General features: G+C 41.6%; 1 protein-coding gene and 1 long non-coding RNA gene across 4 annotated transcripts; one reads left to right on the forward strand and one right to left on the reverse strand.

Annotated features, from left to right (window-relative positions):
- Window positions 1-49: 49 nt before the first annotated feature.
- On the reverse strand, window positions 50-23,077 carry fip1l1a (FIP1 like 1a (S. cerevisiae)). 3 transcript variants are annotated; one of them, XM_056378055.1, is made up of 12 exons: window positions 22,912-23,077; window positions 20,308-20,368; window positions 19,769-19,861; window positions 19,527-19,642; window positions 19,307-19,380; window positions 16,935-17,034; window positions 16,711-16,804; window positions 12,918-12,954; window positions 9,967-10,022; window positions 9,141-9,312; window positions 448-561; window positions 50-335 (listed from the first exon to the last, which is right to left on the reverse strand). In XM_056378055.1, exons 3-12 carry the CDS (start codon window positions 19,836-19,838, stop codon window positions 185-187), a joined length of 984 nt encoding a protein of 327 aa, XP_056234030.1. In that variant the 5' UTR covers window positions 19,839-19,861; window positions 20,308-20,368; window positions 22,912-23,077; the 3' UTR covers window positions 50-184. The 3 variants fall into 3 exon arrangements, with proteins under 3 accessions (XP_056234030.1, XP_056234029.1, XP_056234028.1); XM_056378054.1 differs by having other exon boundaries at window positions 50-332; window positions 448-564; XM_056378053.1 differs by having other exon boundaries at window positions 448-564.
- On the forward strand, window positions 2,526-13,418 carry LOC130170605 (uncharacterized). Its single transcript, XR_008828017.1, has 3 exons — window positions 2,526-2,564; window positions 10,456-10,637; window positions 12,856-13,418. It is a non-coding gene; the product is annotated as an uncharacterized LOC130170605 (long non-coding RNA).
- Window positions 23,078-23,121: the final 44 nt, after the last annotated feature.

The following is a 23,121-nucleotide window of genomic DNA, read 5'->3' on the forward strand; positions in this document are numbered from 1 at the left end:
TTCAACTCAACAAGAACAGCAGGAGAAGCTGATACAACACGAGCATATTGTACACAACATATAATTATCTTTAGCGTCTCTAATGGATTAAATACATTCTGTAATGCAGTTCATTTTCTAACACAGTGTCCCACAGCGTGCCACAGGGCGTTGTCTCTCAGCAGATAGATTGGGAGACTAAAAGTCAGACGGATTTTAATTTCCTCTCTGGGTCAGCTGAGGACATCTTGTCGGTCTCCTCGTCCTTCTTATTTCTTTTGGTCTTTTTGTGTTTGTGTCCGCTCTGACGCTCCCTCTCCTCACCATCCTCCCTCCCACTCCTGCTGCTGCTGCTGCTGTCGAGGACACAGATGACAAACACTCAAACAATTCAGTCCTTTCATTCCCTTTTTCAATATTGTATGTGAGTGTGTTCGGGTCTCGGTTAGACCTGCGTGGTGTTTTTACCATCCTTTGTTTTTCTGCCTCCTCTCTGTGAGCTGTCCTTCTCCCCTCACTCTTTTAAGACTCTGGTGTTTGTGCCCTCGCTCCATAGTGTCCCTGTGCCTCATTTGATCCTCTCTACTGAAAAACAACACACACATTTGCTATTGATGAAACTGGAGGCTTTCACATTGGGAAATAATACAGAAGGAAAAACAGCTCATCGCCCGCAAGAATGAGACTGCTGGCTGTTTTTTTTTTTTCTCCTCTTCCACTGGGAGACAGATAAGTCAGAACTCAAGGGACCAGAACCTTAACCACCGTGTCTGCCATTTGCTTGTCTGAGCTTTTGTAGCTTCCCCTCTGGCCCGAACAAAGAGCCCAACACTAGTATCAAAGCATGCCCTTTACATTAAAGCCAAGCAGACACGCCGCAGCATCCTCTACGCTGAAACAAAATCTATTATTCACTGCAGCCTGTGAGACCGCAAGACCGGTCAGTCATCACACTCGTGCAGAAACATATTCATGTGCAGAGGGAAGGTGACGGTGGACTGAAACACCTCCACCTCAAATATCCAATCATGAACACCTGCAAACACTCACGGTTCAGACTAAAGACTGAAGTGGTTCACAGCGAAAACACGCCCTGAAATTAATAAACAACAGACACTGAAATCACCATGTTAAAAAATGCAGTTATGCCACAGCTAAGATTTGTGTCCACAGTTCAAGGATGTCAGTTGCCATGGTAATCAGCAATACACTTTTAGGATTCTATGTAGATACACAGATATATTTATGACACACGGTAAATATTTTGTCACTTCAAATCAAAGACATACTGCTCAGCCCTAAACACAGTCAAACAAACCTGCAGCAGAATAAAAGAACTGAGGTCTGTGCTGTGAGAGATGTGTGGCTCACAGCTGTTCATGGACGGGGGAAGAAAGCTGCTCCACATGGGAATGATTCATCTGCAGGGAAAACTGTCAAATCCAGCAGTGATGCCAGTTAAGCTCAAGAGACATCTCGAGACAAAACAGACTTGTTGTATCTTCGTGACTGAACCAGAAACAGAATCAGTTATTTATCCTTAAAAAACTCTTAGAGCTCACCTGTTGTAAACCCAATTTGCATCAATTTGTATTTGTAAATGCGATAAGCTTATAACAGAATTCATTTATGAGAACTCATTTGAAAGGAAACATATTCTAGTTTCTGAAAATGTGCTTGTTTTGCACGTGACTACAACCCAACCCAAACTACATCCGCTCATACATGGTATTTTTTAGTATTTGTCAGTCCTCACCTGTAAAACAGTCATTGTCTACATGTTACATAACTGCCAACAGGATATACTTTATACAAGAACAATGAAAAAGCTCCACAGTACTTCTACATCTTGTCAAAAGCTGCTCTGTGAAGCTTCAAGGCCTCTTGGCCTAATACTTTAGTTTAATAGGCCTTTATAGTTCACTCTTTCACTGGCGCCCATAAACCTCTCTAAAAGGAAAACTGGGAGAAATGTGCTTTAACTCTTTAATATGAAATAATAGAAAACATGAAGCATTTTGCCTAAGAAACCTTTTGGAAGCATTAAAACAGAGCTGATCTGTTAGTTATATAGACCACAGCCTATTGGCCCTGCCTCTGAAGGGCCCGCCCCCCCAGTTCGCTCTGATTGGTCAGGGGAGACGTCTGTCTACAAGTCGAGTCGTTAAAAAAAGTGTGGAAAAAAACGGGCTTTTTCCAACGGAGAGAACACGTCATTACGTCTGACACTCTGTTACAGCTTGTTGTCTTCAGCTGACCCTCCTGAAGTGAAATCTGTTTGGATCTTTACAGGGAGGGAAGCCGCCATTTTTTAGCTAGAAAGCTAACAAACATTAGCAGACCCGCGAACACAGCCAAGATGGAGCCGGACGGAAGGAGAGAGAGGAGAAGTGAGGGAAGAACAGCGGATACAAATCGCTCGGTCGTCTGTTTTGGACTTTTCAGGACGGTATTGATTAAGCTGGAATACTTTTATAAGGAACCCTTTTGATTTCTGTGATCCGTGGACCCTTACGGACTAAAGGAATATAAATAACGGAATCGGAAGGAATGGAGGGAGAACCGGAGTTCTACAAGTCTAAACGGTAGGCGGTCACCACGCTCAGCTGGTACACCATGCTGGTAGATATTTATAAATCATATTTAAGTGCTTATGGTTAGCGCATAATGAACTGAATATTTGAATTCTAGAGGCTCTAACCGATCTAACCAGGTGCAGTCTGTTTATATTGACAAAGGTTTGGGCTGTTGGTCAGAACAGCCCTACATGGGCCAGTGGGCTGTATGACAACTAAAATGTAAGTAAACTAAAATGCATTTTTACCAATCAGCCTGCTTCACTTTACCTTAAAACAGGTAAACTCCTTTTCTCAGAGTGGTCAATATTATTTTACTTAATCCTGACATTACTAGTTCAATATTTTATTCCATATATTTAAGCTTAGAGCTATGTGTTTTGTTACTTCTTATGACAGATATCCATGTTGGGTGCACATGTGTATTTTATGTGTGGGGTTGTAGTGGCAGTGGGGGGTTGGGGGGTGGGGGGGTAGTATGGAGGACCATGTGCTTTATTTCCCAGGACAAATTTTTCATCTCATTTTATGAGCAACACCTGTGTTTACTCATGTTCTGGATAAAAACACAACTGCTGCTCTCTCTGTCAAACTAACACTGCACCAGACTCCACAGCAGTCTGCAGTTTTAACATAATCAACCTGACCTTTACCACTCACCGCACTGAAGACATTCCCCTCAGCCTCTATATAAGTGTCATGTTCTAAAAAAGTCTATAGAAGTAGATACTGCAGCCTGAGTGTAGACTCTCAGCTCACACATGGCTGGGGTAATTATTACCGTTCCCTCGCTCAGCACAGAAAAGAGAGAGAGCCTTAAGGGGCAGAGCTGTTGCGAGTACAAAGTTAAATATATTCAATATTTGGAGACAGCTCTTCTGTTAGCAGCAGGGATTAGGACCCAGGGCTCAAATTTGTTCTTGCCCGCAGCCATTAGCTTTAACACGAAAACAACCAACCTCTCATAACACCAAGAAGACAAGCATTAAGCTCGCCAGCAGACAGTGTTAGTAGGAGTAAATTATAGCATAGAAGCCTCAGGTTTTGTTTTCACATTTTATGATTTTGTTCATCAGCAGTGGCCAGGCCTGTCGGGGCGGGCAGTACCACAGATTTCATAAAAGGCCTGAGCCAGCTGCAGTGTAATCTCATCCAGTCCGTCCCTACAGTCGTTTCACTGGGAGACCCAGATGATTCAGTGAGTCTCACTACAAGATAAAACACAATTTAAAACGGACACAATAAGAATGAAAGTAAAATCCCTCAAAAATAAATAGCAGCTGTGAGTGTCATGTAATGATGTTGTGTTTTCAGATAGATTATGGCGAGGTCTTTCTTTGCCAAAAGAAATGTAACTTTAACGGTGGCAGTACTTTCTTATACACTAACCTTTACTCAACACAAAAATATAACCCAACTAACTTAATGTGACCTTATTTGGCTTAAATGTCTCTCTCTCGCTCTCCTCCCCCATGTTCCCAGGAACTACTTTATTCTGAGATAATCATGCATGATATTTACATATTAATGTGACCTTATTTGGTAACTCTGACACATCCCATGGTGTTAGGTGTCTGCACACGCCAGTCTCACAAAAAAGTGCAAGACACAGAAAACAAACTTTTAAGATTTCAATTAAATAAAATCTTAACTGCACCGTCACAAAGTGAATCCCACGTCTGCTAATCAAAAACAAGTTTCACCTTTCTTACGGCCTGGTTGCACCTAAAGGAGATAAAGCGAAATGAATCAACCCGTGTTTGTGAAATATTTGGTTGTAGAAGTTTGGTGAAGTACTGAATATTCACAGGGGTGAGGACGGACTCCTGAAGCCGCCGAGCGATCGCACTAACCACCCACACTCTCCCCAGTCAGTCACAAACGTTTATCTCTAGTTTCTAGATACTGTTCGCTCTACTCTTCCCTGGTTAATTTCCCTCCTCAAAGTTATTGAGGAGGGAAATTAAAGCTCAGAGCTAAGTTTTAAATGCTGGTGTGGCCATTGTTCTGTTCTCCACATTCCTCATTTCAATTCTTTGCACAGCAACTGGATTTAGGTAAATCACAGTTTTTTTCATGGTGATACAAGAATGTTTGTTGGTTAAATGTTTTCCTCTGAAACTAAAGCCCAACTAATCTTAGTGTTCGATCTGAGGATTTATCACTTAATTACTGCAAGGTTGAGTAGAACTCATAAGTAGTTTTGACCACAGCATCAGTCATTAGAAGAAACTAATTAATCCTGCAGGTCACCACAGAATCCAAGTGAGTGATCGTAGAATAATTAAAAAGTGATGCTTTAACTCTAAATATAAAGGACTTTCTACGTTCTGTGAAAACAAAACTTTGTGTTTCCTCTTCCAGACACCTGGATTTGTAAGGAAGACCACTGCTGGTTGAGCATAACTCTATTTTTTATGCATGTACTAATATAATATTCTCCTTGTTTTCTTAGCACAATGTTTGATTTGGCCAAATGGCCAGAGTTAACTTATTGAATTAGGTCTTTGACAGAACCGTGAACAGCACTGCCGCTGATCAGTTTGTTCCAGATAGAACAACAATACTCCTTTAGAAGCACTTATTTCCGCTGGAGCATGAGTGTAAAAATGAAACTAAATTGGGGGCTCGGGTCAAAGGAAACCTACAAAAGAAAAGAATTGGAAACTGGAGCCGAGTGTGTGAGAAAGAAACGTGTTTGTAAAAGATAACCAGTGCGCGGTGCCCTTGGGAAGGGAGCTTTAAAAAAATACAAAGCAAGCAAAGCAATGTTGCTGTTAGTGACAAGCAAAAGAACCTAATGCAGGAGAATGTATCGCAGCTACTGTGTGTATGTAAAGTTCAGACAGGAAGTGATGCTGTATGTTTAAGAATAAAGACAGATGGTAGTGTTGAATGCAAGGACAGACCAGCACTGTTAGAAGAACCCCAAGACCCCAAGACTGACTCTGGAAAGAAATTAGTTTCATGCACAAAGACAAAAAAGTATGTCACATTCAGCACAAACAAAAAAAAAGTTGGGTAGAGGGAAAATAAGAACAGATGTAGGTGGAAGAATGTACGGGCCCCAAGACAGACCCTGAAGCCAGGATAAAAGTGGCATCAGCCACAAAAGCAGCTGAGGAGAATCAAGTAAACAGCAGGGTTTACTGTGCCCCTGTCTGATGCTAGAATGAAGCGGCAATTTGGATCATGCTATTCCTCCTAAATCTGAAACAAAACCTGGAAGGCAGACGGGATCGTTGTGCCAAATCACAGCGCTGCCATCAAAGTGGAATTGAAGATTCTTTTTCCAAACTACAGGAAAGATTTTATGAAACTTATGAAAAATGTTATTCCCCCAAACGTTTTCTGCTCGTGAAGGAAATCACTCTATTGTGCATTATGCAAATTACTCTTGGCTGTAATCATCGACTGGTGCAAATTTGTTATAGGTTGTAAAATGTTATTGCGTTGTATTTGCTGTTCTGAATTAGCAAAGCCCTAATTTGGTTTCAGTGCGTTGTATTACAGCTGCCCTTTTTTCTATTATCAGTTTCTCCTCCATGCTCGGAGTCCCTTTGTTAACGCTGAAACCGGCCTTACAGCATTTTCTAATGGAGCTGTTAGTGCCAGTTTAAGCTGGATGACAATTATCATTTTAATTTTCCTGGTCATACTAGGACTTCATATCCAATGAATTCTGTATGAAAGCTTTTCTGTCAACCAATGATCGGGGTATTTAAATCAGATTTATGTGTCTTTGAACATGTGGACAGATGCTGTGTGAAAGAAACGGACCAAAGCAAAACGTGGATATTGCTGTTGATATTGTTCTGTGCAAATGTGTTAATTACTGCACATGACAGATAAAATACAAGGGCTACATTCATCATCAGTGATGATCAGAGTTAGGGCACGAGTGTTGACCAGTCAGATATACGGCCTGCACACATTTGGAGGGACACACACACACACACACACACACACACACATTATGTCACTCACTGTGAATAAATGCACAGGAGAAAATGTGAGTGTTAAACTCATGGAATCTATTAGTGGTGGTAAATCTGAGGCATGCGGTCACAACCACAGCTGATAACCAGTAGCTGATGCCCGGGGGGGGGGGGGGGGGGGGCACACTGTGACTCAGCACAGGACATGTGGGCTACCAAGCACAGCTCCTACATCAGCAGCACAAATGTGCAGCAAAGTAACACTCACTGATGAACAATGAGGGTGGCGAGCAAAAAGCTCTGGACGGCTCCATCTGTTTCTCCGTCTTTCACACACACACACACACACACACACACACACACACACACAGACACACTCACACACACATACAGACACTGCCCACACACACTAACAATGAATTCCTCTGGTTACAGTCTAAAAATACTCTCGAGCGCAGTCATAAATCAATGTAACAGAAAACACATAGCCTGCACATGTATGTGTGTGTGTGTGTGTGTGTGTGTGTGTGTATGTGTGTGTGTGTATGACATGCACAGTGTAAAGTCAGGTCATGTGACCAGAATGTAGGGCAAGCGCATCATCAGAGCCCTGAAGGTGTGAGCAGCACACATCAGGCTCCTGGTCCTTTGTGACTGTGACATTAGAACAAATCTACAGTGAGAATAAAAAATCCTCCCGTGCATTCCCTGTGTGTGTGTCGCGCACATGTGATTCCTGTACTTCCGATCTTCTGCACTTAGCCTACAGCCTCCCAGCTGTCCCTGTGTCCCACTTCCCTCGTTTGACCCACAAGACTGTGCTGAGCACCGCGTACAAACCTGAATCCAGGCATCTAAAGCGCACAAATACCCCAGCAAACGCTCAACACTCTAAGTAGGAGAAATGCTGAAAAGCAGAACAGTGTATGAGGATATTTCTACAGTGCACAGTACAGTAAGAGATACTTCAGTTTGTAATTTTTGCTATTTTGCACTTATTTCCATGCAAGTTAATTAACAGCGAAGCTCCAACACAAGCTGACGCAGGAATCCATTGTTATCAAAGGAATTACAGCTTTGGCAACCGCAGACACAGATTAAGAAATTTCAGTTGTACTGCAGGTATTTGTAATTTTAACTATTTAGGAACAATAGGCATTAACAGTCTAATTAGTGAATCCCATTCGGGATCTGAGGCCGGCTCCTCGGTCAAGGGCGACGGCAGGAGTATCCCTGATACTTCACATGTACATGTTTTAGTGAGGAGTCGCAGTGAAATGTCACAGTGACTGTGTCACAGCGTATGAGCCTCAGGTCAGCTGAGGAGAAGGCGTGTGTGAGGCGCAGGAAAGATGTGCCAGTGTGTATTATAGCTGGCAGCTGCCTGAGTTAATAATAATGAAATAGACAACTGGCTACTGGTCAACACGGAGTGTGCAGAGGAAATGTAGGGCAGGATCTGGCTTGTGCACGCATGTGAGCATTAGTGTTTGAGTACACATACTACACATATGGCAGCACTCTGGCTGTCACTGTGACAGTAGGGTAGTAGGGCACTATGTGAAATTTGGAGTGGAAATCAGATTGGCTCTTATCATCCATGAGCCACAGGAGGGAATGGCCCAAGCTCCATGCAGAGGAGAGCACGCTCAATTATTTCCTGACCGTAGTTGGCAAATGCAGCCAGTTATTCCCTCATCTACCCTGCACCCTGGCCCCCGCTCACTGCACCAGAACAACAGAAATAGTTTTGCATATGCTGGCAATAATTTCTCCTGGCTTTGCAATAGTCTTGATTTCTGTCACAATAGTCTTGTGGTCTTTTGCAATAGTGTGCATTTCTTCACAACAGTCCCAGCAGTTTATATTACAGCCATCAGCTGGAGATACGAGAGAGACACCACTTACAGCCCGAGAGCAAAATGTTACATGAAGACATTTTAGGTAAATTCATACATTCTTGTTGAGCACTTGATTTTTCAGCACCACAAAGACTAACACTGGCTCACACACTGAGACGGAAAGTAAAGTCTCCATTTTTCAGAGGATTATACAATTAGTTCAGTTGCTGAGTGCAGTTTTCATCTGTCCATGTGTCTTCAGGACTTTGGTTCTCGGCCATTAGAGGCAGTCCGTATGTCACAGGCTTCTACAGAGACTGCCATCACACACTACACTATATAGTCACGCTGAAATACTACGCAGCACCGACACCGTACCCTGCACTCATCTACTGACTCACCTGTGCAGCCTCCTCCTCTTGTCTTTTCTCTAAAGTTTAAAATCACTCTACAACATGTGTGTGTGCATATGTATGAGAGAGAGAGAGAGAGAGAGAGGCCATGGACACACACACACACACACACACACACACACACACACACACACACACACACACACACACACATTGAAAACTCAAAATAGACTGGATATCTGGACCTGGACCAATATGCTCTATACTGCCTGATCCAGAGGCCACAGCTGCTCAGCAGATATTTACATGTATCCACTGCAGAGGGAAGTGTGAAGGCTGCACAGTGTCAACATAAGATACAAAAGGGAAACAGACTTGAGAATTACATGCATTAAATAAACTGACCTAGGGACCGATCGTGAGTATTTACAGCTTCAAGCCACAACGACCGACCTGTTGTGTGAAGAGGAACAGCTCTCGCTGTCTCTTTTCCTGTCTCTATCACGGCCCTGCTCTCTGGATCTGTCTCTGTCTGTGTCACACCTTGCCACACATTCCCAGGCTTTGGCAGTGTTCATCACCCCAGCGCTGTAGACGAGACTCGCTGGGATTAAAGATGATACACCTGAGAGAGAGAGAGAACAGAGCCATGCCAGACACATGACTGGGGAGGACCGTAAACATCGGCAGCTGGCAACTACATCAGTTTTACTTACTCTGTGTATAAACTACACATTCACTAAGTTACTGCATTGACACCAGCACCACTTTACGCCATTGTTTTCCACTAAAAACATGCTTATGTATGATTAATGAAGCTTCTAAAGGGCAGACGTTCTTTCAAAGAGCATATTTAGAACATACACAGACTGGAGCTTCAAACAGAATATATAGGGCAGGTACGGAAAGTGATTTCTTTTGAAAGTAAAAGAATTACATAAAAATCTGAGCTGGAAACAATCAAAGCAAACCTTCAAAAGGCTGAAATGTACATTGATGTGCATAAGAGGTGCAAAGGCTGCCAAGGCCAAATCACACACTTTCTTTGTCCTGAGTTTTCCCAATACCCTGATCAGTTGAGAAATATGTCGGAGGGAGTGTTGAATGAGGAAATTCCCAGAGTGGTTGACTTCACTGGAGGAATCCATTAACACAGTATCTACCCTGAATATTCAGGAGCAACACACATCACTGGTAAAGCCGTGATGGTGTAGTATTGAGTTCACAAGCTGTTGTGAAACAGTTATGAAAGACTACAAAAAGAAATAGACATTTTTACCTGATGAACGCGGGTCGAGTGAAGATGAGGGATCATCAAACTCTTTAGCGTGTCGACTGAAAGGATAAATAAAGAATTATGGCGTCAACACACTGTAAGCTTGTGTAAAACTACAAGTCTACACTGTAAATGCCTGTTAATATGGTCAGTGTTTTGTTTAAATGATGGGAATTGAAATGGTTTCATAATACAATCTTTGCAAGAACTTTAACACAGAGTAAAATTAATAAGAAGTTAAACCACAAAAATAAAACACCTGAAAAATGTTTATCATCATCTGTGTCACATGCAACATACAGCTGTTGTTTTATTCTTTCATATACGTTTTAAGGTAAAGTAACAGCTTTAATGCTTAAAGAAACCCAAACAGGAATGAGGTGAGCAAACAAATTTACAGATGAATTGATGAAATAATAATAAAAAAACAAACGTGGACCGGTCCACAACATGATCAAAGCACTTTTCTAAATGCACAGCTGTGTTCTCCAGGTGTTTGAAGTGACTGGCTCATTGTCAAGGAGCAGCGCAGGCTCACGAACGCATGAGGAACGGCCTCTGCCTTTTCACGTGGCCCTGATCCACACCCGCTTCCAGTTTAAAAACTTCCGAGCGGGCCGAAGGTGGACGGGGCGTGTGTGAAGTTCATCCAATGGAGCTGCTTCCCATCACATGTGAGTCCAAACACGCTGCCATAAAACCTGCAGTAACCAGGTCCATCACTCCCAGCGTTACATCAGCACACTGGTGCAACAGAGACACAGAGCTGGAGAGACGCTTCTTTGTGAATGGAGAGCGAATGAGTGAATGGAAGAGAGAGTCTGGGTGAATGAGCATGTGGCTGCTGGCGAAGCCCAAACAGAGGGAGAATAACTGTAATGGTTCATCAGAGCACTCTGCACTACGCAGTGCTCACATCCTGTGGTGTCTGCATATGATCTGTGATGCACTGTTGAGGGTATTGAACTATTGATCTAGATTTACAACCTTAGGGGTTTTTAGTGAAACATATAAATGAATAAATAAATAAATAAGCACCTCCTGCCCTCAGTTTAGACCATAAGTAAATATTACCCCCACGGAAAACATTTAAAACAAAGAACACGACCAAAAGTAACTGGAGGAGAGTCATTCAAATCAACTCAAGCTGAATTTCAATGTTTGTCATTGTTTCCAACTTTGTGCTTCAATATTGAGTGAATTTCTGCTGTTGCATTGGAACAGACTTATTTCCACTGTGGCAAAGTCCAGAATGGAAACTAACCTGAACTAAACTAAAGTTAGTTATTACTCTGTTTTTGTCTGCAGACATGTTTGACATTGAGAATTTTTGCTGTCACCAAGATTAAGTCACTTTCCACTAGTTGTATAATAACTGCTGCAACCACAGATATGTCTGATCTAACCAGTCACACAGTGTAAATCTGATCCACCAAAAAGTCGTTAACATGTTCAAATATTGATTTTTAAATGACCTGAACTGAATTCCCCCCAAGAAAACTACACATCTGCTAGTGATTAACATTCAACCCTTCCTGTGTCTGTGTCACAATAAAAGCCCTGCACAGTTCTTTTCACAGGAAGGTTCTTCCTATGAGAATCACCTGCAGGTACAGTAATAATGGGTTTTGATTAATCAGCTGTTCAGCAGTGCTTCTCCACAGTGATGATTGTGCTCATTGTTTCTTTTTGAATTCAGTCTAAAATAAAATAAAAAGATTTAGACTGAATGTGAGAATGTGACGGACTGAAAATGAATGTTCAGCAGCAGCATGAAAATTGCTCATTAAAGATATTTTATTGGCACATTAACACAACTTTTACCAAATACTAAATATGGATGTTGGGAGCCCTATGGGCCCTTGGCGCTCCACACAACTTAGGAAGCCAGGGCCCAGATCATGCCAGAAATACCCCGAGGGAAAGGCAGAGCAGCAACAGTGAGGCAGGGACTGTCTGTGTGGACACTGCACATGTGTGTGTTAGAGAAGTTGAAAAGGAAATGATTCATAAAGCGTACGGGAGATGGCTGGCAGAGTTCATTGGAACAGTAAGTCCCTGAAGGATGTGAGGATTTGGCAGATGGACTGAGATGTGAGAAAAACCATCTTTTAGGACAGAGTACTGAGTGAATTCAGGCACACGTAGACACAGCAAATTAGGAGAAAGGGAAAGAGAAGGATTAAGAAAAGAGAAAAAAAGATGAAGGGACAGGAAGCTGAGGAGACAGACAAACAGAGAGATGGATCGAGACAGGCTGGAATTAGACAACATCCAAGGGAAACAAGCTCAGCAACAAAAACTTAACTGGAGTGGAGCTACATTCAGGGCTATGTAAGAAAAAGCAGGAGAGCCAAGGGTACAACGTGGCCCACTTGTGATCTAAGTGATCTAGTGTAAATTACAGCAGAAATGTGGGAGTCTGCTGGCAGGTTGTGACATAGATCGGAGGAGGGGAGATGCCTTGGATACTGATAAACAGGAGACTGGAGGCACAAACAAGGTTGCTGTCTTGCTTTCTACCTTATTTGGCCATCGGTTCAGTTGCAAGATCAGCAAGAAGGCAGTGTGCAGTGTTAAAACCCATCCAGCTCAGAATGAAAAACAGTAAAAAACCTAAGCACAGGTTGTCCTTTGATGTCAACTGAGAGCCACCAAGTCTGCTTCAGAAATTAGGCAACTGCTTCCAGCTGCAATTATTGTTTTAAATTTTCAGCACTAATACAGCTTTTTTTATTAATGATCTCCAGTCCATTCTCTGACAAATGTTTTTCCTCTTTTCTTCCCTCTTTTTTTTGCTGAATTTGTTTCTTACTGCACCTGAGTCATGCCTCCCTGAAAAAAAACCATTGGTGTACTGTTTTCCTGACACTCTCTCCATCCCACCTGCAGGTTTCCCTGCTCCTACACCTCAGCAACTACATACAGAGCAGAGAGAGAAATCAGGGGCTCACCTGTCCAAAGAGGCCACGGGGGAGAGAGGAGGACGTCCTGGTCAAGGAAAGGAAAGCGAGATGGACGAAAAGAAAAGACCATTACTGTCAAGTCAGGTTCTTGAAAGTGACCAGGTTTACACTGTTTTATATGCAAATATATTTTTTAAGATTTTAAATAATGTGGCTACACACAACCTGAAAATGTGAACCAGTTGATTCTTTATTATATTTTATTGAAAGTGCCAAACAACTACTGTATAACCACCACCATCTGTGAGGAGTCATTGGATGGACAATAATGAGGTTGTGTCAGACATTGCTTGTACTACAATTAAAATGCCATCAAGCAACAAATGTCTCATTGAAATATATTATTTTCCTGGAGAAGATATTTTCTCCTCCCCTTGTTTTCTCTCCAGTTTGAAATGTCTTAATTCTCTATGCGCAGCAGTCGTTTTACTGCCAACTGCACTGTTAGCCTCGACAACATAAAACATCATTTTGGTATTATCAGACATCTTTCACTTGGTCATCGGTTGCAGTGACAAGAGAGGAACTCCCCGTGTTGTCAGGCTGACAAACTGGACTTGTGCCTTTGCTCAAGATGTGTTTGGTCCACGATTTAAGGAACAAATTAAGGACAGTCTGAGCAAAAATACAGTTGCGGTGCTGATACAGCAGTTAATAAACAGGGTTTAATAATCATTTGTATCTTAATGTAGATACAACTACTTTGATTGTTCATGAAAATCCATGTAACATTATAGCTGAAGCAACATGGCACAGGTTTTGAGCATCAATAACACATTTAAAACATGTTTCATATTCCTTAATACAAATCAAATGAAATGTTCTCATAACACAAAGGTTTTGATCATTTGCCTTTCTCTCAACTCTCTGAAAACCTAAAAAGTCCCAAACTAATTGCATTTAGGAATGGTAACCATGTGACTAAAGCATAGTTAACATGAGATGTAACAAATAAAAGCTAATACAGAGCCGAGGGCAACAGTCAGAGCAAACCATTTCAGCTGGATGGATAGACAAATATTAAATGGCACATTAAATGTGGCAAGACCAATGTATTGGCATTAATATGTGGAACAAATAACAGGAACACAAGCCAACATAACCTAACAATTGATGGTACTGCCACTTTTGAGGTAGAGAAATTAGATTCGCCTTGAAATGTCAGAGCAACAAAATGCAGCAAGTTCTACTTGATTTTCCTCCATCAGTAAAACAGAACGAGTCAAACGCTTGGATGCACAGTTAATGGTCCCACTTGTTATAATGCTCACATTTTACGTGACTGTGCAACACAATCAGTTCTAAATCACACAAGCCAAACACACACACACACACACACACACACACACACACACACTCCTTTGAGGAGTAAAGGCACAAACACACATGCACATCTGGATACCATCCCCTTCTTTTTTCCATAATGAACAGTAACAAGAGAATGGCTCAGAGCGTTTCTCAACGACATAAAGAACACAAAAAACGGTTGAAACGGGAGGAAGAATAATAAGAGCTGCTGGAAGTTGAAACTTGAATATGAAAAAAAAAGACTGGGCTCACTGCTTTGTAAGTGAAATGTAGAACATCTTCCTTTCCTTTCAAATACAAGTCCCACAGAGTTAAGAGGACCTGAACTGCTCACTATGGAGGACAGACCCAACAAGGCCTTTGATACCGCAGACACCTGCACACCCAAGGGAAGACACACACACACACACACACACACACACACACACACAGACACACACACACACACACACACACACACACAGACACACACACATCAACTTCCAACAGTTTGATACAGTGCTGTGCTCCGGGCCTTCAGGCAATTCCTTTCAAGAAAACAAACTAAAAGACAATGGTGTGATTCATCAGGAACCTGGTGCAAACACCTAAGACAACAAACAGATGAAGTCATTGCATTAGACAAGACAACCAGTTTATAGAATCAAATACTGAGCTGAAAATACCAAAGTTATGTTTCAAAAATAGTTTAGAAACCCAAACATCTAATCCACACAGTGAGAGTGCTCGGGAATAGCTGCGCAGCGCGCACTGCTTACACAAACAGACTCACATGTGCACGCACAATAAACACCAGCTTGTCCAGACACATGTCATCAATGTTAGCGTGAGTGAGTAATTGTTTCTACCTGTGGTGTTCTCAAGTGAGTGTTTCATGAGGGCTGGAGTTCCATGCTTGGCAGCATATGAGAGAGCTAATGGCCGAGAGCTAATGGCCGCCGATTGTGCTTGCGTGGCTTTCTCTGTCGTGCTAATATTTCACAGAGCTACAGGCTGGAGGGGTTTAGATGGAGTTGATATTTCACATCAGACCACATGCTGCCGTCCTGCACTACAGTAGAAGAAAAGGCTACTGTCTCCTGCACTCTTGGATACAGAAATATGCACGGACAGATGTGCACAATTGTTTGATATTTTGAGATGCATGAGCGCTGATATACCTCTTCTCGATTTAAATGATCCCAGCAACGATAAGAGCTGAGGTCAGTAGTTCTCATCGACAGCCCAGATCAGAGGGCATCTGTTAATGGTATGGTCATGGTCAGAAAGAATTGCACATCAGCTCAGCTATGATCTTCAGTAGATGTATCAATGCCACATGAAAGGACACTCACATACAAACTGTCGTGACCTACTAACCGGCTGTAGAAGGCATTAGCTGCAGCGCACAGCAGCAGACAGCCTCACCTTGGCTGTGCACTGTGCTGCACTGATAGATGACACAGGTACAACCCTGCAATGATACAGCTCACCTCCAAATTCTGCACTTATCAAACACACTTAGCATCTAATGTGACCTGACTGAAAAACAAACCAAAAATTAAAACAGCCCCTTCTTTCCCTAGGCTCAATTCCCTAAGGTCGGCCTGTTCAGCACATTTCTTGTGCCACAATCTGCTGGCCCAGCTATTTTTTTTTTTTACCAGGGGCTATTTTTATCATGTTACACATTTGCATCACAAAAGGAGGCAGGGCCTATAACTTAAAGACAGGGGAGTGGCCTAGATAAAAGCTACGCAAATACACTTCAAAGCTGGAGTTGACTGTTCAAAGCTGCAGTCCGCAGGATGTTTGATATTTTGGTTGTATTAGCAGCTCTGGCACGGGTTCGCTCGGCAGTATGAGGCAGGGGGTGTGTGAGGGGTAAGAAGGGGGCCTAAAGCCGCGTTTCTATTTTGGAACCTTTGAAGATGAAGATATGGCATGTGCTCAGCTGTGCACTCGAGCCAGGGAGCCTTCCTGGATTTCTGTCTGATTCACTACAAAGACCAACAGGATGCACTGACTCACACCTGGATGGCACTGCAGACACCTGCCTGCAGGAGGGCATATATCCATACAATGTTCTGTAACGCACGCACGCACGCACGCACACACACACACACACACACACACACACACACACACACACACACACACACACACACACACGCTTGCCAATGTTCACCTCTGTCCTTCAACTCCACAGGATTATTTATTATAACACGTGTTGCGGCTTCTACAAACACACAGATTGCCATTAGTCATTTGTGCAGCTGCATGATGCGTGATGTGGCCCTCAGGGGGTCCTGCTGGGACCCTTTCCACCTGAAACCTCTGTACTCCTTCTTAAAGACAGCTCATCTGTTCATGATCATAGCGTCAGATGAGAGGGAATATGGCTATTTGCCTATTAAGTCTAAGGATATTGTGAATGAGCATGTATAAAAGTACCATTAGTGTGTTGGTTATTCCCTGTGCTGTGGTGACTTACGTGGTGGAGTGGTCCATGCCAAGAGAGAATTGAAACTGAGTTCAGGGTTCAGATGATAAGTAATTAAACCCTTGGGGAACATCTCAGTAACCACCTGCAAAATAAACATAGGTATTAATAGCTTCAGTGTCTGTCTTTGTCTCTCTAACACACACACACACACACACACACACACACACACACACACACACACACACACACACACACACACACACACACACAACCTGAGTATTGTTTCCTTCATCACTGACACAACTGTGCCCTTCCACTCTGCTGCTGGGTCCAGGTCGTCCTCCGGTCAGATCAGTGGTGGCACTTGACTCTCTGTTGATAAACAGTCAACATCACATTCATGCAAAACTAAATGTTGATACACTTATATAATCATTTTAAAAACAGGACGTTAATGTGTCCTAATCTCACTCCCTATGTCCCTACTACAACCCCCTGCAGGTCCATTAACGCATTAAACCTCCTTATCTGGGTCATCTCGCCTTCTTCACAAAACAGCCCTTCACTGTCCTAAGCCCCCCTACAACACTCACCCACCAACCCACCGCCGTTGAGCGCACACACACACACACACGCACACACACGCACGCACACACACACACACACACACACACACACACAGATGGGACACTAACCCCTTTCTGTCACTAGGATTTAATCAACAGTGGAGAAAAACATACAGAAAACAGGAATAACAACTACATCTAATGGCGTCTCAATAGGGAAGGGCTTGGAGCTCCTTAATGTCTCTTTTGCTCACTTCAACTCTGAAATACACATTTTAAATTTTAATTTTTTTATTTAAAACAGTGGAATAAAAATGTGACTACATCTCAGCCTCATCCCAAAGGACAGCTACAGTATATTGCATGGCAGGCAACACCAGTGGAGAACATCATACCCGGATCAACAAATACAACAAGAGCTTCCTTAAACAAGCATCACATTTTCTGAGTCTCAGAGAATGAGACGTTTGCTGAAGCCCCATTTAACACATCATGTACTAGATAATAGAGTGTGTGAGTGTGTATTTGTCTGTGACATCCTGGTTCTGCTGTGATCCAGCTCTGTCACTTAGAGAGATGCCACACAGCGCTCAGATCCACATGACCTCCCCTGAAGGGCATCCTTGCCAGTGGAGGGGAACATCATCAAGGGTCTTTAATTAAGTGGCCAGTTCTGCCAGTCAGCCTCAGCTGACAGTCAGGACCTCCAGTGGCCATCCTCATCAACCATTCAACTAAGTGGGAGGGAATTAGGGCAAGGATGCGGTTTTACATGGGCAAAAGCGCTCAAAGGCAAACTGCACCTGGTCCATGAATAGAAACAACATGCATGCTAGTGCTGGTTGCTATATTTACTAACATGACAAGCATCTGCTCATGAGTGTATACATAAATGATGGGAGACTGTAACTGGGCTGTAAAGCACCACCGGCCCAGTCTAACAGCCCTGTCTCTCGCAGGCTTCTGCTCTGCTGCTCAAAGCTTCCCTTAAAAAGCTTTCCTGATCATTTAAAGGGACTGGAAACAGAGCAGTTTGACAACACAGTGCTGACCCATTTAGGTTGAGATGGCTCTGATTTTTATATAACTATGTTACTGTTATTTTTAGTTTCACAGTCAAGTCAAATCAGTTTTAATTCATATATATTCCCTCCTGGTACTTTACAATCTGTATAGCATTCAACAACCTCCATCCCCAGACCCTTGATTCCCACACTTCACCCACATATACAGGAAATATATCAAAAATGAAATGTATGAAAATGAATTCAATACAGTAGTTTTGGTTGTAAAGAGAAATTACTGAGATCTCTCTCCGTAAGTGAAAGTAACAATACAATAATGTAGATACTGCATTACTAGTGGATGTGCTGCATTCAGATGTTTTCCTAAAGCTGCAGCACAAAAGTAGAAAACCATAGTCTCAAAAGTAAGACAGCAGAATGGCCTGTGTTATATGACACATCAAATGTAATTGGTATTTTCTAGGTGATGCTAAATTTAATCTATAACAATACACTGTACTCTATTAGCTGATTACAACTAACAGCTAGTAACTACAACTTACTATCTAATAAAGGAATATTTCCCTCTGTAGTGTAGAAGAATAAATGTGTAAATTAGCATAAAATAGATTGTGAAATATTGTTGGCAGCATAAACTTGAATGAATAAATGTTAAAACAGTAAGAGGATGTAAAAAGTCTGGAAAAACATTAACTGTTTAGTTTATTGTTAAGCTCTGAATCAATTATTTGGACAAATCCTTTCACAGTGCTCTGTGTTTACATGCCTTCTATCAAATTTAACTTTCGCCTGTAACAGATGAACACAAGTCCGTGTTTACTTCAACACTTTGGGATCCCTTGCCAGTACATCCCTAAAATGCTAAGCCCCTCTTAGGATCACAGAAAACAGATGGCATCAGCCTGAAAGTTGTTGTGTCACAAACAAACAAAACCACCCAGCCGCCACCTTCTCCAGCTCTTGGAGCTCATAGCTACAGCGGAGAATGGCATGTAGGGCAGAGCAGTGAGGACACAGACGATGGCAGTAGGTAGGAAACACTGTGTTACCAACCTGGAGGCCAGTATGCATGAGGAGGAATAAGCAGGAGGCTGTGTTTCTCCATGTGTAGTGTGCCCCTTCTGGACCTGAGTGGAAAAACAACAAGTTCTCAATCCTCTGCTCTTTAATCTACTCATAACTCTTTTCTGTTTCTCGTATCTATCGTGACTCATATTTTCTCTCTTGCATTTAAAAAAGCTGACTTAATCACATGAGTAATATCTGGCCTTACCCTGGTTTTAGTGTAGAGTTTTCTATTAGCTACAAAGAGCTTTGCCTGTTTCTTACAGTAGGCGTTCCAGCTTTGCTCATCAAAACCATAGTTAAAGTAATCTGAGATGTCAGCACCTAAAACCAAAACACAGCATAGTAAACAAACAAGTCTGCATGTGATCAGTGACTACACAGTTGCAGCTGAATGAGTTAGGAGAACACAGAAGAAAGAATCACCAACATTTACAGACTACTACTCACCAGCTTTCCTCCATGGCTTTTCCTGTACATCCAGCACTGGGATTCCTTGGCTATAGTCCCATGAATCCATGTCTATTCCCTTTGTAGTAACAACTGTTACACATTTGACAGGAGGTCACAATCCTGATAGATGTATTTGCCAAGGACTTCATTGTGGAAGATTATATATTCATTTTTAATAAGGCAGAGGGACATTTTCTCATCATAAAGACACTATTAAACTGAACTGACTATTATAGTAATGAAGGCAATGCTCTCAGTGAAGAGGTCAACTAATGATGGAGGTGCAAAAGGCGACTTCTTAAGGTCAGATAATCTCAGGCTGTCTGAAGAAGGATCTACATTTAAAATAGACTGTATTATGAGGCTAAATGTATGTTTCTTAGCTTTTTCTTTAACAATAGAAAAAAAGGCTGAACGCTTATCAGTGTTTTTCTTTAATAAATCACTTAAGAAATATTAAGTCTGTCTTTGTGCTTGTGTGGCATTGTGTCATCTTTATCAATATCTTGAAAAGGTTTTCCACAGCACTTACTTACCAACTGCATGTGTCCTCCTTTAAGCATTCATTTTCATATACACAGGTGTATATGCTCAGAGCTGCAAGAAAACAAGAGGCACACGCGTTATCAACATGGGTATCTGCATCATCATTACAATAACCTGAACGCTGAGAAACACTACTGTCTGGCTTCAACGCTGATAACCTCATTTCAAATGGCACCTCCACATAAAATAATAATATATCACCAAAAAACAATGAAAATATCTCAAAGCTACATTTTGACAGAAGTAGGTTCCTGACAAATAATGCACATTCATATTATGCCCAACAGGCAAACAAACACAATAAAAGGCTGAAAAATTCAGCATTATTTTGTCAGAAGATGGATCGTAAACAGTTACACTCTCATATGCACGGCTGCATGGTTACACAAAACTTATTGTATTCATCAGCAATGTCATTGTTACTGTCTTCATCATCTTGGACAGATTTCAAATTACCCTATAAAACAAAAGAAACACTTCAAAATAATAATAATGTCCACTTGCATGTCAGAATAAACAATTTTCATTCGGCAGATGCATATGAAAAAATACACAATAATACACACAACACACATAATGAGAACTGGAGATAAATTTCAACAATGAGCGTAGTTATTTTAGTTGAGTGCTTCACTCAGACTGCTCTTATGAAGAACAGTCACAGATTAAGTCCCACTTTCGCTGGTTCTTTAGAGAATGACACTGTGTTATTATAAAAAAAAATCTATTCCATAGCCATTTACTGCACAGCACAAAGGCTAACACAATAAAACCATGTGAAAAGATGCATACCTTTGTATTATAGTAATGACCTATGTTTTGTTGGAAATGTCTGTGACTTGACTAAAATTAACTTAATTCATAATTAACAATTATCAACAACGGTTCGTCTTTGTTTGGATTCTGGTGGTGGGTGATTCTCACCATCAGACATCGGGGCCTTAAATCACCCAACAACAAAGACTGCTATTCTTTAACTTGCACATTCAATTTAAGTCGCAGCAAAGACCAAACTCTCAAAAAAACCCCAAGACTATTGTTGAAGCTCTTGTGTATGTTACAGTAACTTACTGTAATTGGCAGGTTATGCTACATTTACTCTGAGGCACAGAGTCTAGAGAATGCAGATCACAGATATCGTCAGTGCTCCAGTTGTGTGATTGCTTACATCCACAATTCCCTGATCACAAATAAACACTGCTTGCCTGGCAGCAGATTTAATGAGCATCAAAATACTTCTTAATGTTCCACATGACTGGCTGCACATTTCAGGCGACACGCAGGGTGCTGTGACATTGTGCAGCTATAATGATCACTGTCATTATTGTACTGTGAAACGTGTATTATATCTGAATGCTTCATTACTGCAATGCAGTTGGTTCTAACTGGAAACGAGCATGCCACCACAGTTCATTCTGATTTTGTTCACCACTCACTGCCATTAATGGCCCGTCAAACTCAACATCTTAATATATTGTACACCAAACTGAGAGAGGTATTAACTGGGTTTTGTGAAACAACTGTAATAACAGTCTCATGTACTCAACCACATCCCAATTTCCTCATGGTTATGGGAGGGGAAACAGGGGTTATACCGAAATGTATTCCTATAACATTATGGGATTTGAGCATTTTCTTTTTCCGCTCTCTCCTAGCTAACTGTGGTGTACATGTTATAAATCACTGAAAGAAACACACACCACAGCCACAGGGCAAATTCAAATCTGAACATTTAATTTGAACATTTAACTATGGTATGGTGTGCTATATTCTCCAGCCTTACCTGTGGCGATTACAGTCAACTACACCACAGGTGGCAGTTTATTAGGTACAGTACATCTCGCTAAAACTAATGCAGTCTAATACAACAGTCCTTTAATAAATCCTCTCTTCATGACAGCTATAATATTCAGTTTTTTAATTTTAAGTTTTTGTAGAGGTGTTGATTCAACCGTATCATCATTTCTGGAGGATGTAGTCTGTGATGCTGTATTATACAGCGAGGTGTTTCTGTTATTTAGCCTGCACTCACTGATATAAATCGGGTGGACAAAATAATAGAAACACCTGTCTGTATAACGCAGTACAATTCAACAGCACTACAAACTGCAGCCTCCAAAATGACCATGAAGTTTAAGAATCAAGTCCTCTCTGAAGCACGAACTGAACATTATAACCGTCACGAAGATATGATTTATTGCAAGATTACAGTATTAGCCTGCTTCAGTTTTAGCTAGGTGTACCTAATAAACTGCCAACTGCCTGTATACCGGCTGCCAGCTATGATTACCGGTCAAAATGGAGGGAACAAACGTCATCATACAGCGGTTGGTCTGTTTAAACTTATACTTGATATATATTTTTTCTTATATCGTCGACAACTTTGGGGTCAGACTCCGGAGAAATTTCAAAATAGACAAAGTAATTTCAACACAAATATAAACCAGTACTTTAAAATGTCGTCGTCAAACGGTTTATATGGAGATTAGACTGAAGTGACAGCGCTAGTTGCGTGACGCAAGTTTGATCAACCGCAACTAGCTTAACCGCTGATATCAAATATGTTTGATATATACTATATATATTATACTTACATGTTTTTAAGAATTGACTCTACCTTGAATTCATTCTTTTCTTTTCGAAAATATAATGGTGGTAAACTCCAGGGACTCGGTAATAATCTTAAATAATAATTTTTTTTATCGATAACTGTAACTTTAGTACTTCTTCAGCACTTTTAGCGGTTCATGTCTGAAGGCTGCTTATTGCCATGGCAACTAGTGAACGCTTCGGTGACGTGTTTC

The sequence above is a fragment of the Seriola aureovittata genome, chromosome 6, assembly GCF_021018895.1.
Source record: "Seriola aureovittata isolate HTS-2021-v1 ecotype China chromosome 6, ASM2101889v1, whole genome shotgun sequence".
Taxonomy (NCBI): domain Eukaryota; kingdom Metazoa; phylum Chordata; class Actinopteri; order Carangiformes; family Carangidae; genus Seriola; species Seriola aureovittata.

Coding starts and splice junctions, on each gene's coding strand:
- fip1l1a (XM_056378053.1), bottom strand. CDS start 19,838: ATGGATTCATGGGACTATAGCCAAGGAATCCCAGTGCTGGATGTACAG. Junction 10,023..12,917: donor CCCGTGGCCTCTTTGGACAG/GTGAGCCCCTGA, acceptor TTATCCTTTCAG/TCGACACGCTAAAGAGTTTG. Junction 336..447: donor AGGCAGAAAAACAAAGGATG/GTAAAAACACCA, acceptor TGTCCTCGACAG/CAGCAGCAGCAGCAGGAGTG.